This window comes from Vanacampus margaritifer, chromosome 5 (assembly GCF_051991255.1).
Source record: "Vanacampus margaritifer isolate UIUO_Vmar chromosome 5, RoL_Vmar_1.0, whole genome shotgun sequence".
Taxonomy (NCBI): Eukaryota; Metazoa; Chordata; class Actinopteri; order Syngnathiformes; family Syngnathidae; genus Vanacampus; species Vanacampus margaritifer.
In genome coordinates, this window is record NC_135436.1 from 5,705,001 (window position 1) to 5,724,849 (window position 19,849).

The 19,849-nt window shown below is 38.1% G+C and overlaps 1 protein-coding gene across 9 annotated transcripts in view; it reads right to left on the minus strand.

Moving 5' to 3' along the window:
• The window catches only part of myo18ab (myosin XVIIIA b), a 121,113-nt gene that overhangs the window by 96,742 nt on the left and 4,522 nt on the right, over positions 1–19,849 (minus strand). For 7 of the 9 annotated variants that reach the window (XM_077565384.1, XM_077565380.1, XM_077565382.1 and 4 more), the window contains exon 2: positions 18,220–19,325. In XM_077565384.1, the coding sequence (XP_077421510.1) occupies positions 18,220–19,227 (1,008 nt within the window). In that variant the 5' untranslated portion in view covers positions 19,228–19,325. The remainder of the gene's footprint in view (positions 1–18,219; positions 19,326–19,849) is intronic. The other 2 variants (XM_077565381.1, XM_077565377.1) reach the window with 1 other exon arrangement.

Consider the following 19,849-nt stretch of genomic DNA (forward strand, 5'->3'; position numbering starts at 1 on the left):
AATCACAAAGCCAAATTTATTTATTTCCAGAGTCGAGATAGTTCCCCGGCCTTGGAATGGCTGTCAAAATATGGGTGTCGGGCGATTACATTTTTTTAAAATTGTAATTAATCGCATGACTTCAATAGTTAACTCACAATTAATCACAAATGTTATATCTGTTCAAAAAAAAATCCCTCTACAAATATGGTTGCATCTTTTAGTCATTGATACAGTAATTTCATAATAATTCATAAAATTGAGTTAAAATTAAAAAGATGTACTGTATTGTAAAAAAAACAAGTGTGATATTGATTTGTGTTGGTCATTTTTCATTTGTAAGACGATGACAGCTCAGTGCATTTTTCTTTTTATATTTAAGAGCTATCTAATCTTTTACATGAAGTAAGTTAATGTAAAATCTGCACATTTTTAAAATTGTAAAGTACAACCTGACCCCAGTCTCCACAAATATATGCATTATTATTAGAGCTGTCAAACGATTAAATTTTTAAATGGAATTCCAAGTAATAAGTAATTAATCATGCATTTTAATAAAATTGTGGCGTTAAATTAGACTTTAAATTAGAACTGTCAAACGATTACATTTTTTAATCAGATTAATCACATCGTAGAATTTTGATTAATCATGATTAATTGCTTAATTAAAAAGGTTTTTTATCCCCCAAAAATTCCCGCCAAATTTGAAGAGCATTGGTTATGTGTTAATTCTTTTGACATTTAATGTTATGAGGACGTCTTCAACATTTTTTGATCCACTGCACACGCTCATCCTCCTCTTTTTCTAATCAATGAATTACTTAAAAGACCCCAATGTTTTTGACATGAACAAAAATTCTAAATGTCATACGCAAACATTTATTAAATGCTTTACTTTAATGCATGTAATTACGTTTATTGCTCAACCTGTGCTACCTTAAATGTAGCCATCCGCTGTCACACTAAAGTATAATCTATGGTCAAAATTAATAGTGCGATTAATCTGTGTTAATTCCTGATTAATGCGATATTTTTTTTGTGATTAATTGATCAATTAATTCTTTAACAGCACTTATTATTATTAAATTTATTACTGCTAAATTTTAACATGGAAATGTCTGCTCGTTGCGACTGGAATTCCAAGTAATAAGTAATTAATCATGCATTTAAAAAAATTGTGGCGTTAAATTTGAACTGTCAAACGATTACATTTTTTAATCAGATTAATCACATCGTATAATTTTGATTAATCACGATTAATCGCTTAATTAAAAAGTTTTTTTAATAAAAAAAAAATTTGCCTGCCAAATTTAAAGAGCACCTGTTATGTGTTAATTCTTTCGACATTTAATGTTATGAGGACGTCGTCAAATTTTTTGGGATCCACTGGACACACATGCCCTCCTCTTTTTCTAATCAATTAATTACTTGCACAATTTAAAATGGGAAAAAAAGACCCGATAGTTTGACATGAACAAATATTCTGACTGTCATATGCAAACATTTATTAAATGCTTTACTTTAATGCATGTAATTATGTTTATTGCTCAAACACAACCTGTGCTACCTTTAACGTAAACATCCGCTGTCAGCTAAAGGATCATCTGCTGTCAAAATTAATAGTGTGATTAATCTGCGTTAATACATGATTAATGCAATTTTTTTGTGATTAATTAGTTAACGTTTTTACTTTGACAGCACTACTTTAAATGAACTCAAAATTAACACATAATTGTGCCACTTCTAATAAATAAATAAATATAATATTGGCCTTACAAAAAAAAAAAAAGCATGATAGCAAATTATAATATTTCAACATGCTTTTTTGTTGTTGTTGTTTGTTTGTTATGTTTTTTTAGTCTTTGGCTGCAAACCTGCGACCCACCCAGAATGAGTCAATTTAATGTCCAAACCGAGAATCACTGCTCTAGATGGTCTCTGTTGTACCAAGTGAAGGAATTCAAGAGTGTTTAAAAGTGGTGGCAGTAGGATAGGAGAAGAGGAAAAGTTGTATCTACTGTAGAAAGTTTGTGATAATTAGCACATGAGAAAATATTGTAGTTATTATTACATTATCCCTAAATTGGTAATAAATGTAGGTCACACAACGATGCACGGTAGTGGGTGCCATTTGGTCTCCAAATGCCCACGTCACATGTGCGCTGGACCACGTCATTCGCAAGGGGAGATCTTGCAACAATCTTCCAGCGAATCTGTTTTCGCAATGTCAAGACAGTGTGCGCTCCTAACGCCCTGACTTTTATTCAAATGAAGGATGCCGCTGCGGAAGGCTGGTAAAAGGTTTCGTTCCATTCCACAAAGGCGCACAACAGCGCAAACAGCCCGTTACGTCCAATTCTACCTGCAAAAAGTCTAGGTCTAGTCTAGGAAAATACCAAAAGAAAGAAAACTCCACCCATGCGCACAGACTACGCTTTGTGCTAGACTTGCAATGGGCACGAATATAAGGCCCAAAGTATAATTTCATCTTTCACCTAGAGAGAGATTATTATTTTTTCTCCATTGTGAATGGTTGCTACCACAATTATACCTTAACCAAGAGAATGCAGCAGATATGGACGTGTTAAAGATACAACCAGGTCCACTGCGATGAGAATGCATTTGCTGTCCTGCTGTGTCATTGAGACTAGTGTGGAGAGAAAGAGGACTGCTGACAGTGTGAGTTTTACGTCAGTAGCAGTCAGCACTCACATCAACCAAACAAGCTCTGACTATAGATCATAAGAGAGACACAGAAACTATGCTATTACTTGTACACTCATGGCCATGTTTACATCTATGTCTTGAAAAAACTGTTAATTGGGATATTTGTCAATCAAAAAAAAATATATATATATATATATATATATATATATATATATATATATATATATATATATATATATATATATATATATATATATATATATATATATATATATAAATTGTTTTTTTTTTCTTTTCTTTTTTTTTGGGGGGGGGGGGGGGCACATCCAAGACATATTGCATTACACAACTTGGTATCCTGTATACTCTTGCACTTAACTCATTTGCTTCCATTTGTTCTATTTTAAATGTTTTAAGCGTCCCAAAGACGTTTACAGGTTGTTTATGTTTTTTATGCTAGAGCAAACAGAAGGCTTTGATGCAGTCTCTGAAATGCAGAGAACGGGTGAAGCAATGGTAGTAATTACAAAAACGGCCAGCAGGTGGAAGCAGAGTATAAGAGATCAACCAGGGATATGTTGCAAATAAGCTGATTTCCCCACAGTTCTAAACAGATTTGTGAATAATGATTAAACTTAGCTATATTCTAATGCTAATTGCTGCAAAAGAGAAACAGATACAAATATACTTTTTTTCTGATAAAAAAAAGAGACTCTAATCTTTCTTTTGTTAGGTTCCTTTTTTTTAATAGCAATAGAACACATTCAACACAATATTAATAAAATTATTAATTAATTAATTATAATTTTGTGTTTGGACTATGGAAACACACATGCTACCAAATGAAAGATTGAACTCTCATCTTTCATCAGAAAAAAAAAGTTTGTTTGTACCTTATTCCGTTTTTCAGTAATGAACAATAGAAAATGGTTAGTTTCACCCAAATGCTCTGTTTTGGACCAAAATACGGAGAAATCAAGCTTTTTGTGAAACAATATTATTTCATGCACTCTAGTGAATTTGACACCTTTTTTTCTCATGAATGATGCCACAAACACCTAAACAGTGCTATACTTCTGTAAAACACTACTACCAACAATGAAAAAGTATTTTTTGATAGCAAAATACGTTTATTTACATTCAACAGTGTAACAATTTGACAAAACAATTTGGCAAACTATTTACAAATGTGTGCAACTGTGGTACTATTTACAATTGTGTGGATGTTTCAACTACAGTTTTTCTTTTTGTGTGACACTCCCCTGCGTGCAAGGAGACGCAGCAGGATTTGCACAACAGATAAGTTTCACTGCGATTGCCCCTTTGCGTGCAGACGCTACACTTTCTTGCCGGCCTTTTTTTCCGGGGAATAGCAAGTATATACTGCAGTGTGTGTTTGGCCATGTTGCCATCAAGGCTACTCTCAGGATCATGATACGGTGACGTTACGGTGGTGTTACGTCTGGCTTCCTCATGCCCTTCAGTTCCTATACCAGGTGGTAAGAGATGTTCTGATCCATCTTATCCACTCCATTCATGGTGGCATCGTAGCCCAGAACCAGTGTATTCTCCGTGATCAGACAGCACCCACTCCTCCGATGAATATGCATTGGACTCGGGGTACTCTTCATCGTCCGTCGCCTGTGCAGAAGTGCTCGGTTGTGCACCGCGTTTCCTGGCGTTAGCATCGCTAGCCGGTGAGGCTTTATGACGTGATCATAGCCGCTGCGTCAACGCTTCCAACTTCAGCGTCAACCTCGGAGTCACCATCATCATCATCGTCGTCATCAATGTGCTCTTTAGCATTGGTCGATGCTTTTCGTCTTTGAAAAAAAATGCTCAAGCGTGAGCTGCTTGCAACCGGTCGCCATTTTCGCTTCCTCAGCCATTCTCCCCTCAACACTCTAGCTCCGCCTCACGTCTTCTACTGACGCCTACCCAATCTTGTCCAAAGAGAGTCATCGCTGCCATCTAGTGCCCAAAAATAGTCATTATACTAACTAGATCTGCTTGATACTTTCAGCACAGCTGGCCAAGGCTTTCCTCCACCCGTTTCCAAAAAAAAACAAAAAACATAGTGAACGTCTTTTAACGTCTTTGGCAGTCCTCATTTGGATTTTACTAAACATTATGAAACTTTTTGGCAGTCAAAGAGTTAAAGTTGTGTTCATAAATTCAAAATGGCCATATTTTACATTTTTAGTTGAATGTTTTTTAGTTAATTTAATGGGGCAAGTGTTTTATGAATTAATTAAAATAAATCATAAAATAGATGAAAACAATCCTATTTATATTGTTTTATTTATTTTTTACTGATCCCAAAAAAAAATGCGATCAGTGACTCAAATTATGGTCCAATCTAAACCGTGAGTTGAATGACTAGGTGTTGAGTTATTATAGGATAGCTGATTTAGACTGTACACTGACTATTTTAGATTGTAGCAAAATGACTTTTCACTGTTGTACTATGAAAAGATAATAACATATTTACAAAAATATGGTGTGTACTCACTTTTGTGCGAAACTGTATACCTGGGGTGTTAAAAAAAAAAATCCTGCGATTATCCACAATTGATTGCAAATTAATTTACACACCTTAGCTTTGCTCTAACAGGGCTTAATTTCTTTCAACAGCCTTCTCTATTATTCATTGCACCAGCAGCATCTCCGTAAATAATTCAGAGAGCAGAGAGACAGAAAGGTGATGCTACTGTAAATCTTTAATCATCAACACAACTTGACGGCAAAGCAAGCTTTCTCACCTATAATTTGCTTTCCCACATTAGAATCATGTTTGCAAACAATGCCAAGTTTCCCTGTGGCTTATTTCCTGTGCATGCCCTAAAAATTCAAACATCACAACACACACGCAAGTACCACCTTTTTAAGATAAGGTCTTATGTATTTTGCCATTTTCTGTGTTTCTGTCTATGTGCTATTGTGCTCCTACTGCAAAATTAATTTCTCTTCTGGAATAAAAAAAAAAAAGACGAGTTTTCGCCCCTCAAAAACGGCATAATTTTTTGGGTAAACAGTGCATTGCCATGGCAACAGCATGCGACGAAATAAAAAAGTAATATTTTATTCTCAAATATTGACGACCAGGGACTTCCGGTGTGACGACGCTGATGGCCGCATAAAAAAAAATCTCTTTGTCGGTCGGTGGTATTTCCCCCCCAAAAAACAAAGGTGGAAGGCACTAGAAATTACAAAAGCCCAAGTGGAGCCCTGTGGGCTTTCTCCCCTATGGCATAACCCCGACTTTCAACTTAACAACCAACCGTTTTATTTAGGCGTGTGGGAGCAGAAAGGAATTACACATCTCCACCATCTCTTCTTAAATTGAAAGTTTTACCTAAAATAAACTATTTTTTCTCAATGATTCCATTTAAACCTACGGCTAAATGGTTCCAGTTGTTGGACTCAGCCGTTACAAAATTTTACTGGAATAAAAAAAAAGCAAAGATTAGTCTATCTACTCTTCAGGAAAGTAAATCCAAAGGTGGTCTAGAGGCACCACATTTTATGTACTACTATATAGCTAACCAGCTACAATATATTGTTCTATGGGCACAACCCAACAGAGACACTAACTGTTGGCTGGAACTAGAACAGAAGGATTGTAATAACCTCAGACTTCTAGATTTACTCTTTATTACAACATCGATTAAGCGACATAATTATTTCAAAAACCCAATGATTTCCGCCACCCTGACTGCCTGGTGGAAGGCACTAGAAATTACAAAAGCCCAAGTGGAGCCCTGTGGGCTTTCTCCCCTATGGCATAACCCCGACTTTCAACTTAACAACCAACCGTTTTATTTAGGTGTGTGGGAGCAGAAAGGAATTACACATCTCCACCATCTCTTCTCAGATAATATGTTTATATCATATACATCCTTGCTCCAAAAATACAAAATAAAAAACGGAATTTTTTTACATTATCTACAAGTTAAAAATATGATAAAGAAAAAAAATCCAACACTTCGGGGTACGCTCCAACCGCCTTTTTTTAGCTAAAGATATTAGCAAGCTTTCTCCGACAACAAAAAAACTTTCAAAAATTTATAAGTTACTTTCATATACTGATAAAATGTCTTTACCCATCTCGAAATGGGAGACAGACTTGTCTATAGCACCGGAATCTGACTTTTGGATTCAAGTTTGTGAAAACGCATTTAAAATGACAAAACACACAAATTTACAACTTATCCAATATAAAATTATTCACAGAACATACATTACTCAATATATGATGAAGAAAATGGGACTCTCAGACTCCGACATTTGTCTCCAATGTTTACAAAACACTACAGACACTTATGTTCATGCTTTATGGTTATGTACTCCGGTTATGTATTTCTGGACTAAAGTCTTAGAAAAAATTTCCGCTATCTTGGACTGTAGGATACCTTTATCTCCAAACTTGTGTTTGCTAGGTGACCTAACAACAACTGACTTACCACATAAATAATTTCAATCTACACTTGTAGCCCTTACTATCGCAAAAAAAACAATTCTTGTTAACTGGAAAAATAAACAAACTCTGAATATCGACCAATGGTCTAACCTCCTCATAAATCACATTTTAATGGAAAAAATATCTGCCTCAAATAAATACCAAATATCAAAATTTATAGAAACATGGTCTACGTATATAGAATTTTTAAACCTAATTCTGGTTACTTAATTCTGCCTGTTAGCGAGAGCCACCACATCGTGATAACTTACATTGATGTTTCTGCATTTGGCAATTTATTATTATATTATATTATTAGTATGGGATTTTTTTTAATAGGTTTTAGGTGAACTAATGAATACACACACACTCGCACGCACGCACATACAAAAATAAATCAAATAAATATATATATATATATATATATATATATATATATATATATATATATATATATATATATATATATATATATATATATATAATAAAAATAAAAAAGGAGAGCAATGATGACATGTCAAATCGAATGAACAAAACTGAGCTCTCCAGGAGAAAAAAATAATAATAAATTAAAAAAAAAAGAAAAAGAAAAAAAAAAAGGAGAAGACCTGAGAACGGAACTGGCTGACTTGAGAAACGAAATCCAGCAACAGCTGAGCCAGGTGGCTAACGATCTCAGAGCCACAACCGAGAGAGTGAACGAGGCCGAGGGGCGAATCACGGAAATGGAGGAGTGGACGGTTGACTTCCAAGCGACGCTGAGCCTTATTAGTATGGGATTATTAGTATGGGATTTTTTTTAATGGGCTTTAGGTGAACTGATGAATACACACACGCACGCACGCACACGCTCACCCACATACAAAAAAATATATATATATATATATATATATATATATATATATATATATATATGTGTGTGCAGCACGGTGGCTGACTGGTTAGCGCGTCCGCCTCCCAGTGCAGAGGACGTGAGATCGAGTCCGGGCTTCGGCCTTCCTGGGTGGAGTTTGCATGTTCTCCCCGTGCTTGCGTGGGTTTTCACCGGGTACTCCGGTTTCCTCCCACATTCCAAAAACATGCATGGCAGGTTAATTGAACTCTCCAAATTGTCCCTAGGTGTGAATGTGAGTGTGGTTGTTCGTCTCTGTGTGCCCTGCGATTGGCTGGCAACCAGTTCAGGGTGTACCCCGCCTACTGCCCGAAGCCAGCTGGGATAGGCTCCAGCACCCCCGCGACCCTAGTGAGGAAAAGCGGCCAAGAAAATGGATGGATGGATATATGTGTGTATATGTATATATATGTATATATATATTTAAAAAAAAAAAGAAAGAAAAAAAAGACGAAAGAAAAAGAAGACTTAGAGAAAAAAGCTAGATCCACTAGGCAAAAGTACTCTGAAAATGGTCTCCGAGTTTTAAAACTCATGGCGTGGAGATTAAGGAAGGAACAAGCTGAAAGAGGGTGAAGGGGGTGAACCCTTAAGATTGTAGAGGGAGGCAATAATATCCTTCATCCCAAAAGAGGGTAAAGATAGAAAAGAGTGTGGCTTGTATCAACTCATATCAATTTTAAACGTAGATTACAAGCTGTATGTGTCGATATTAGCCAAAAGGGTTAGAAGGCATTGTGCCAGAACTGGTGGACAAAGACCAAACTGGCTTTGTACGTGACAGGCAGGCACACGTCAATATCAGACGTGTTTTACATATCATCAATATAATTTTTAAAGAGAAGAGGAAAGCCATAGTAATGAGCTTGGATGCTGAGAAAGCGTTTGACAATGGGAATATTTGTTTGCCGTTTTAAAAAGATTTGTTTTTTAAAATAATTTTATAAGAACCGTTAAAACCCTCTACACATCCCCAAATGCGAGGATTAAAGTGAACAGACACTTTTCACAGTCCATCAAGTTAGAAAGAGGCTGCCGCCAGGGCTGTCCCCTCGGCCCTGTACTATTCGCCCTGTTTATCGAGCCCCTAGCCTGGTTAATCAGTGACGATGTGACTATTAAGGGAGTGGAAATGGGAGGCTCAGACCAGAAGATCTGCCTATATGCAGACGATCTGATGCTCGTTGCCAATGAACCAGAGGTTAGTGTCTCTAAACTAATGAGTCCAAAAAACTCAAGTCCTGAATTATAATTTCATAATTTTCCAAAGAGATCTTAAGAAGGTATGAATTTGAATGGAAATCGACAAATATAAAATACCTTGCAGTTCGAATACCTCAAAAATATACAATATATATACACTATGACCCCATAACTAAGGCTATTAGATCAGACATGGGCAGGTGTTCACAAATCCCCCCAGGTATGCATAATAAGATAGATGTAATAAAAATGAATGTACTTCCTCGTCTCATATACTTATTTCAATCTTTACCTGTTGAAATTAGTTTTAAGCAATTTAATGAATGGGATAAATTGATCTCGAGATTTGTGTGTGTGTGTGTGTGTGTGGAGGCAAAAAGCCAAGGGTTTGATTTAAAACACTTCAGCTGAATAAAAAAAAAAGGTGGTACGCCTGCTGGACTAATATAAGGCCGCACAATTAAGAGCCCTAGCTTGCTGCTGTAATCCAAGCTATGTAGCAAAAGGGAAGGATCTTGACCTTTCACAGTTAAATGTACCACTCCAATATGTAATTGGCAATAAAACTCTGTACAAAACCCATCTCAACAGCTTAAATCAATGGACAAAAGTGACCCTCAAGATCTGGTTTAGGGAGTGTAAATCCCCAACACTTGGAAGACAGTCAAGACAATTTAGATGGATTTGCTCAGACCCAAGTTTCAAACCAGCTGAGACTGATACGAGATTTAAAACCTGGATTTATGCTGGTATTACTTCATTTTGTACAATCACATCTGAAAGGGAAATTGAGAGCTTTGAAAGATTCTCTTTAAAATATGGCTTAAGAAAAACTGATTTCTTTAGATGCCTACAGGTCAGGACTTAGTATGATAATGAAATAAAATCATTGGAGAAGTCAGAGACTAACCTTGCAGACATATTAGTGGTCATGTACGAGACAAAGGTGTAAAGAAATTGGTTTCAATATTTTACTAAACAATTCAACACACAAAGAATCTTTTGAATAACCCAGTTAGATTAAAATGGGAAAAGGAGTCTGGACTTGAAATTACAGAGCAAGATTGGCTGAATATGTGGTCTGTTCAGGCAACATCCACTAGTTCAGGTCAATGGAGAGACTTTTGCTGGCGCAATTTAATAAGATTTTTTGTTACTCCAAAAATAAAGGGTCTGCAGGGTGCTTTAGCTGGAGGGGGTCTTTGTAGGAGGAAGTGTGGGGAACAGATGGCAGACCATTTCCACATATTTTGGGACTCTCCACAGATTCAGACATATTGGGATGGGGTCAAATACACAATTAACTAAGTTTTGAAAAGAACAATAGACTTTTCCTTTCAAACAATATACTTAGGCAATAACGCAGCCGACCTTCCAAACCGGGAGAAATATCAGCTAAAGATAATAATGGCAGCCACAAAAAAGGCAGTAACTAGGAGATGGCTGCAATTTGATCCTCCAACACAGACCGATTGGATAAGTATTATGAACACAATTGAAAGTATGGAGCGAATTACCTTCTCTTTAAACCAAAGAATGGAAAAAATTCTTCTGTTTTGGGAAAAATGGATTGTGTTAATAAATCAAAAAAGTGACTCTTTGAACCATTGCTGGATAAAAAGACCTGTAATTACTGTATTTTATTTTTCTGTAACGTGAGATTGATGACCAAATGTATGTGTGTTGTTTTGTTATACTTGAAAAAGTTACAAAAATAAAGTTTAAAAAAAATAAAAATAAACATTGACGACCAGAATTTCTGTTCCATTCATTCAGGAGCGGTGGCCCGCCATTCCTAAATCGAAGCCACCGCTCCTTTGAATTTCTAATTAAAGCAGTTGGAGGTTGGAGAGGGGATTGCAGTACGCAGCTTTACACCGTACGGTTAGTGAAAAAGATGACCAGGCATCATCAGGAACTCCGTGAACGGCCGGTCTGTTTTCGTCACCCTCTTCTAGCCGTCGACAAATATTAATCGGCACATGTCCGGCCGCCATGCACAGTTCACACAGCGTCGAACGAGAATAGTAATCGTTGAAAGCCGACATGCCCTTGACATGTCGTTCAAATATCCAGGGCTCGACACTGCAACCAATGCGGCCAACTTTGTTAGCTGGTTAAATAAATAAATAAATAACCCAGTCACGCGGCGCGAGTGCACGTTTTGATTAGTGGTGAACTGGATAGAGCCGTGATAGTTTGGATCAAGCGCGACGACGAGTCAAGCTAGCCACCACACACTGCGAAGGCCATCTTCAACATAAAAGCCTACCAAACAACATACATGGACGTCAATGCAGTCGCCTTGATAGGCTTGTATTTTGAAGTTGACTGTGGTAGCCTGCTTGTTAGCTTGACTTGTCCTCTCGCGTCGACCAACATAAACACAGCGCCATCCGAAAATCCTATTAAATTGCTAATTAAGAATGCCAAGAAACCGCTAGTTAATTATGGCAACATTGTATGATACGGCACAAGTCTCCGGCTTAGCAGCTAGCCGCTAATCAGTGTGTAAACAACACTGACGTCTCTTGGTGCATTCAAATGCAGTCTCAGATTTCAAACGCACACAGAAAGAAGCCCATCAGTGCATTAAACGTTAAAAATGGCAAAAATCTAAACAATGTAGGCTCTCTATTAAGGCCTAGATACACCAATCCGACGTCGGCCAAATGGGACAGACGCCTACCCTCTGGCGTCGGCCCAGACGCCGGCACGTCACGCAGAAAAATGACGTAAATACACACCACACCAACTATTACGTAATTCACCTCCGTGCCATCGGCGGCGGCAGTCATTATTCCTAAAGGTGTGCTGTGCTTACTTTGACACTCCGAGGACGTCGGGCCGAGGTGGAAGAACGGCGACTATATATAAAAAAAAAAACCTAATTTAAATGTTAACGATGTCTATTTACCACATTGATCACAGCTTTGAAGCCACCTTCTTTGAAGTTGGCCAAACTGTCACTGTCCTGTGCTGTGCGGTGTCATTTACCGACCTCCAAAATACAATAAGGAATTTTTAAACGACTTTGCAAATCTTCTTGCAAAAATTATGCTGAAATATGATCATATCCTCTTTATGGGGGACTTTAATATTCACGTGTGCTGTCCTGAAAAACCAAAAAGTTGAGTTGAGTACTGTTTATCCGCGTTGTCACTTGCTCTTCTTGTCCCGTGCGCTGATTCGCTAGCTAACACTATAGACAATCACCTTGATCAAATGCCCCCGACGGCGATCGAATTTGCTGGAAACACCCCACCGACGTATTCCAACTCGATCTGACTTCACAACACTAATTTATGCACTGATCAGACGGCGCATGCTGTCGGTCCAACGCTGTCCGAATCCCGACGTCGGATTGGTGTATCTAGGTCTTTAATCTATAAAAGATGACATATTAAGAGGCATGATGGGGGTGAAATCACTTTACCATTTTACTTAATTACAATCAATGGCACAACTAGTCGATATTTACTAATACCTAATCAAATAACTACGCTTCCATCCTCGATTCTAGTGGTTGGTATGTAAATGAATCAAAATGAAAGAGTAAATTGATGATTGTTTGCGGAGAAAAAGCTATATATAATAGCTAAGAAGAAGAAGTCCTACAAAAACAGTAGGGTCCCCTCAGCAGTCACTGCTTGTGCCCTAATTAAAATTGTCCCCGTCACACACTACACAAAGTTGATCTTATTTACTAAAATAACAAAGCAAAAACTACACTCTACCTCTAAGTCAACAGTCATCTTAAGACAAATGTAATCACCATTGTATCATAGGATTTTTTGGTCCTGCTTATGGTACTAAATTAGATTAATCCAACAAGCAAATGAAATGCCCCATTTAATCCTTGTTTTTGGAAAGCATGCAGAGATTAGCTGTCAGAAAACGAACAGCTCAGCCTTTATATAACAAATTTGTTTTGGGACAGTACTGTACGGGAAAAAAGGCAAATAAGTAAAGAAGAAGCAGTACCATTAACATGTACCTGAAAAGTACCACTGTGACAGACATAACGCAAAAACCATAGAGACTACAGAAGGAACAGTATGAAAACTTCACAGCTTTTTTTTAATGCATAATTATCTATCCATTATCTGAACCACTTATCCTCACGAGGGTTGTATCATATGTATCATTTAAATCCTTAATGCATACTCATTTGGAAAACGAACCATGCCAACCTGGCATGGACCTACAAGTCAGGTAAAACTGATATTCCTCAAAAAGAAAGAAAGGTTTTCATTAGGGATGCACCGAAATGAAAATTTTTGTCCGAAAGCCGAAAAAATTTATGTCAAATTTTACTATAATTGCATTTATTATAATTAGTAAAAATTATAATATATATAATATAATTTATTTAGCACTGGCATTTTAACAAAGCTGAAAATCTCAGCTGACTTTCAGTGAGAATAAAGCTTCCAGACATATTGGTATATTGACAATGCCACCCTGTTAGGTCTAGATTCTGTGAGTGAGGGTGTGTCACAGAGATACAGATGTCAGAAATGTGTGAAATGTACTTTGAGGTTAACCCACTTGCTTCCTGATAAATAAATTGAACAATTTAAATTTGTGACAGAGCTACATGTTCACCTGGTGACTAAAACACATTGCTCACAACTTGTCCTATAGCATTCCTTGAGCCTGCCTCATCTTTCCTGACTGGGCTGCATGCTCTGTGAACTCATACGCTGGTTTAAAACACTGACACCCTTTCAACACAGGACATTTGACATGACATGCACTGACTGCAGAATCAATACTGGTATATCATGTGACTAAAAGCATTTCTATAGCCATTTCCACACTTCTGGGAAGACTTTCTATACGATTAAATGTGTAGGATTGTGGAATTCATCTAGAAAAAAACTATTGTAAATCAGACATGTTAGATTAGACAGGATTCACGAATTCCGGTTCTCAAGGTCCAGAGTCCTGCGGGTTTTAGATGTTTTTGCCCACTAGCACGTCTGATTCATATAATCAGGTCATCAGCATGCCTGATAACGATCCTGATCTTTAGTATCAGGTGTGTTGGTAGGCCGAAACCTCTAAAACCTGTAGGATTCCGGACCTCTAGGACAGGAATAGGTGAACTCTGCACCCTGCTAGAGAAGTTGGATTCCACTGAGTTACAAGCTCTGTCCGTGTCAGTAAAGCTCTTTCGTATCAAACTCATACAACAATAACAGACCTTGAAAGGTGTCATTGTTTATTTTATAGTGAAGCAATTACAGGGGATTATCTACCAAACCTGTCAAAAATTTGGCTAAAGGTCTCTATACACCAATCAGACATCAACCAATGTGACTGTCGGCCTAAACGTCGGCATGTCTGTCCAGAAAAGTGACAGCATACACACAGTAACAAGCCAGCCACGACAACTACGTACCTTCCACATGTGTGAGAAGTAATATGCTCCAAACCATCTGTTATCCAAACCAAATGCTTGGCGGTCGTGGCATGACATAAGCGTAAACAAAGAAAAATGGCTTCATTTTATCTCACACTACCACAGAATAATGTTGCAAAGTTGCAAATGGCACTTGTGTTGTCATGTATGGTCACTTGGCTTGTGGAAGAAGTAACGATGCGGCAAGGGCACAAGACCACTCAAAACTTTTTCTCTCCATGGGGGATGGTAATGATGTGATATGCTTACGCGCCATGTAGCATTCTCTGTTATGCCGTAGAAAGGTGGCCTCTCCTGAATTATGCTGATGATTTGCTATTCAATTTCTTCTGTTCCCGTGGCTATGTCATCAATATGCGCGTGATGGGATGTAAATGAAAAGAAACAAACAAAAATGAGCAAAACCTGTGTGTGCCTTATTCCTAGAGTCTCTTCTTCACTGTTTGTTTTCGTTCATCACTTGTGCACTGATTTGCTAGCAAACAGCCATAGTAATCGTCACGACAGCAGAGGGCGATACATGTTGGATAAGCCGAAAACCTCCCCCGACACCTCGACAATAGCTGTGACGTGCCAACGGTGCACCTAAATCAAGCTGACGACACTCACCCGACGCCAAATCAGCTTCCTGAGTGTCAACGTCAGATTGGTGTATTGTACTGTATTGGTAAGATTTAAGAACCTGGATTAGCTAAAACGTGTTACATTCTAGGAATAGGTGAGTTTGTAGCATCACGTATTTCAATTAAAACCCTCACTATTTTTATCCACACTGCACTTGAAAATTATTGGATGACAAAACAGGGACCTGACAAATATTTTAAGTCAAGCTCAAATTCCAACAGTTTTCTCTCTATTAGCCCAAGAAACTAATTTGTCTTCCTCCATTTGAGAATACCAGAGGGAAATGGTCAGGAAGTGGCCTATTTGTTCCAAAGCAGATTCCACAAATACCAGACTGTAAGGGAGAGTCCTTCTTCCCGCTGTTTCTCGTCAGCCAGTTAAGGCAAGATAGCTTGACACCTCCACCAGTTCTCACGCTTCTGTCCGGCAAGTTTGCTATAACTAGAAACTATTAAAACTTGGATCCATTTACATTTTGAACATAACAGTACACCTCTTTTTTGCACATGTTTACAGCTCCATTTGCTATGTTCATCATGCAAAACTGGAGGATATACCGTATCTATGTGAAGGAAGTTACAGTCGACAACTGAAGAGTGGTGGGCATATCATAGCATTCATGACAATAATGGTAATGACTCAATACGATACGTAGTAGTTTTTTGGGTTTCCATTGTCAAAAGTCCTATTAGAAAAAGTAAGTACTATAGCATATATAGTTATAGTTTTGACAGTCTGCCATCAGAATACTTTAACTTTAACAATATGGCATCAAAAGGATACATACAGACTGCATTACATTGTTTACTCTACAGAGAACAGTATGGAATACAAAGACAAAACATTCTTTCTGTCAAGCAAAGCTTTTCTTCTTTCCGGTAATACATGGTCACATTCAAAGAAAAAATATCAGGAAATTTTCAAGTTATGATTTTTCAAATGTGCATGATCAAAATATGACACGTTTGGTTTGCTGCTAGATGGTAGATGGATGAAGTCAGAAGCAGCTAAACTGCTAGTGATAAGCAGCATGTGCAAACTCCGCTCACACTTCTCTCCACAACATCACTTGGGTGGTACTTGATGAAATTATGAGAATTTTTTTTCTTTGTCTGTCTCTCTGTCCAGCCCAGTACCAAGTGTACCAGGCCGCGGACCGGTGGTTGCGGACCACTGATCTAAAAGATTAGTATTGTATTTCTATAAGTCCAATAAGGTTGAAGGTGTTTTTTATGTGTAGAATTTAACACATAGTCTCTTTTAGTATCATTCTTTCCAGAGACATTCCAGCAGTTATTTTTGGATATCCTGTCAACACTCACCATTGTTAAAAGAATAGTTGTATATCCTGACTGCCTGACTTGACATACATATATATATATATATATATATATATATATACATATACATATACATATACATATACATATACATATACATATACATATATATATATACATATATATATATACATATATATATACATATACATATACATATATATACATATATATATACATATATATACATATACATATACATATATATATATATACATATACATATATATACATATACATATACATATATATACATATACATATACATACACATTCTTGTGGCCGTGCTAAATATTTTAGCTAATGTTAGCACTATTACTGTCAACAGTTAAAAAAAACTGGGTGACTATAGATCTGTACAGGAGGCCTTGTGTGACTTAGCAGTCCGTTCCCAAAGCCGATTGGCTGGTGGGAAGAAATGTATTTATTTTTAAACGTTGGTGAATATCTTAATGTGCCGATTTTAAGTGCGCCGCACCGTGTCTCGCTCCAAATAGCCTACAAATGCGTCATCCGCACCGCACGCATCAGTGCCCGCCGGTGCGAACTACTACACACACACATATGTGTGTGTATATATATACATATATATACACACATATACATATGCATTTAAGCAGCATTGCAAAGTTGCAGCCTAGCAAGACGTTTTTCTGTCCCCAACTGCAGTTCAGCGCCAGTTTGAGAAGCTTTATATATCATTACAACTGCTCCCAATGCATAGTAAAATTTATTGTATCCGTGCCAAATTTCTGTTCTGAATCCTGACAAACCATACAACTGCTAGAGCAGGCTTTTATGCAAAGCCCGGGCAATTCTATCGTGAGTGTTGCACTGGAACTCAGCATCAACAAAAGCTTAATTCACTGGATGCTTCAGAGTGATATCGCTTTACCAGTACCAATTTCAGGTTGTTCAAAGGTTCAAGCAGAAAAAGAAATACTCAACAACCAGAAGTTGTTACAGTGTGGCTCTACCACAGTGTCTGAAGCATCCACTGAATCTTTATGCTAAGGTGCAATGCAGGGCCTAGATAGACTTTCCGTGGTTTGTGTGAATGCCTGCTTTAAGTATTTGATGTTTGCATCAGTGGTGGTAGTAGCTGCTACGTGGTGTGTCAAAAACAGATGCTGACTCGAAAACTTGCCATGGATAGTGTAAATGTGTTGGAGCAGTGTGACAGCTATAGAGCTTTTCAATTGGCACCGAACTTCAGTCGTGGAAAGAAGAGAAAAAAATCTACCAAGCAATTTTGCAGCACTGCTCCAATGTCAATTGGGAAGCTTTGGGCAAGGAAATGAAATGCTTACGAAAACTTTAGGGCTTAAAACTAGCAAATGCTGATGGTGTCACATCTGTCCAAATGATGACTGAAACAAAATAGAAAAAAAGAGTGAGTAAAGTGACTTTTGTGCCTGTTTTTGTTGTGTGTTAAAAATAATGCACCACCAGTTACCCATGACTCTGAGGAAAAAATAAGGTGATAAAAAAGTTGACTCCGAGGCTCCAGCTAGCAGACAATATGGTGGGGACTCAACAGGACATTGTGATTCATAAAAACGTTAGATATAAAGGCATCAAGAAATAGCATATAAATAAATAATAATAAATGAAGAATTCAGCTCACATGTCTGACCTCCCTTCGAAGTTCTTCTGTGTTCCTCAGCCAACAGCGGCTCAGCTCACTCAGCTCCAGGATTGGCTGCACTTTCAGTCGCACAGTGTCACCAGACTGGCGGATCATCTCAACTATTTCATCCCGGCTCTTGTTCTCTACATTGCGTCCATTTATCTCCACCAGTCTGTCTCCTGGCACCAGACCAAGCGCAAGATCCTTTGTGCCCGCACCAGGTTCAGCAAAATGAACCACCCGCCTGTAGACTCCTCCATCTGGGCTGCGGTCCAGCATGGTAGTGCGACGCAAAGAAAATCCAAAATCGCCTGTGTTGCGACGTTGGAGTACCAGCTCGCGTGTCTCAGGTGCGGTCGGGGCAACAACAGCTGGCAGCTGTAGTTGAGCAAGAAATGTCTTGGCAACCACTTCCGGGATGGAGAGCTGTCTTACAGTGGGTTTTGCATTCTGCTGGTTGAGGCTATGTTTGCGCAACATGTTAAAGACTTTGCTCTCCACCTGTGGAGAATCAGCGTTCTGGCCTGAAGGCGTGGAACATTCTGAAGAGCTCTCTTCCTTGCTTCTTTGGGAAAAGGAAAAGCGCTTCATCATTTGTCCCATCTGTGAGGAGTTCTGCTTAGCCATTGAGCCAAAATGAGCTACGCGATCTCGCACAGAGTTGCGATGATCCTGTCCTCCGCCCTCACCTTTCAGGTCATCAGTGGAGCTGGCCGCGCTCAGCTGCTCATCCAGAACCACACTACTTCTGTTGCTCAAGCCATCAGATTCAATGTCAGTCAGAGTGAGCTCTGAGCCGCTCGCTACTTTGATGGGAATTGGGTTGGAGATCTCCACTTTGTTCTTGGACTCACGTTTGGCCTCTCTCTTCAAGTTGAAGAAACCTCGCCGCATGCTCATCTCCTCCAAGCTTCGCAGCTCTGCTGCAGACATTCTCTCCTTTTTGTCCTTCTTCTCCTTCCTTCCCGAATCCCTCTCCTTATCCTTTTTCATCAGATTGAACATGTTGATGAACTGTAGTTCCCCGCCAATGTGGCTTTCTTTTCTTTTTCAAGGAGGAAGACTTCTCTATCAGGTACTTTGATGCAGCCGGGACAAGGTTCCTGAAGAAAGACAGACAACTTGTTGAATATTGTGAAAACGTATAAAAACGTTCTATTTAACTCTTTGACTGCCAAAAACGTTAAATAACGTTTAGTAAAATCCTATGGAGGAGTGCCAAAGACGTTAAAAGACGTTTTTTCAAAACAGAGGTGAAACTAACCATTTTCTATTGTTGATTACTGAAAAACGGAATAAGGTAGAAACAAACTTTTTTTTCTGATGAAAGATGAGAGTCCAATCTTTTATTTGGTAGTATGTGTGTTTCCATAGTCCAAACACATAATTTTCTGTGGACCTTGAAAGATCAGTCAAAAATGCTTAAATCGGCTGGCACCCACGGCATCCCTTTTCTGAAAACGTCTGGCAGTCAAAGAGTTAAAAAATTGCCATGGTCCCAAAAACGTATTTATACATTTTTAATGTGATTTTTTTTATTTATGCTAGAGCATAAAAACACTATGGTGGATGTCTATTAATGATCTTTCTGTGAAACCACACAAATGCAAAAGCCACAGATATTAAG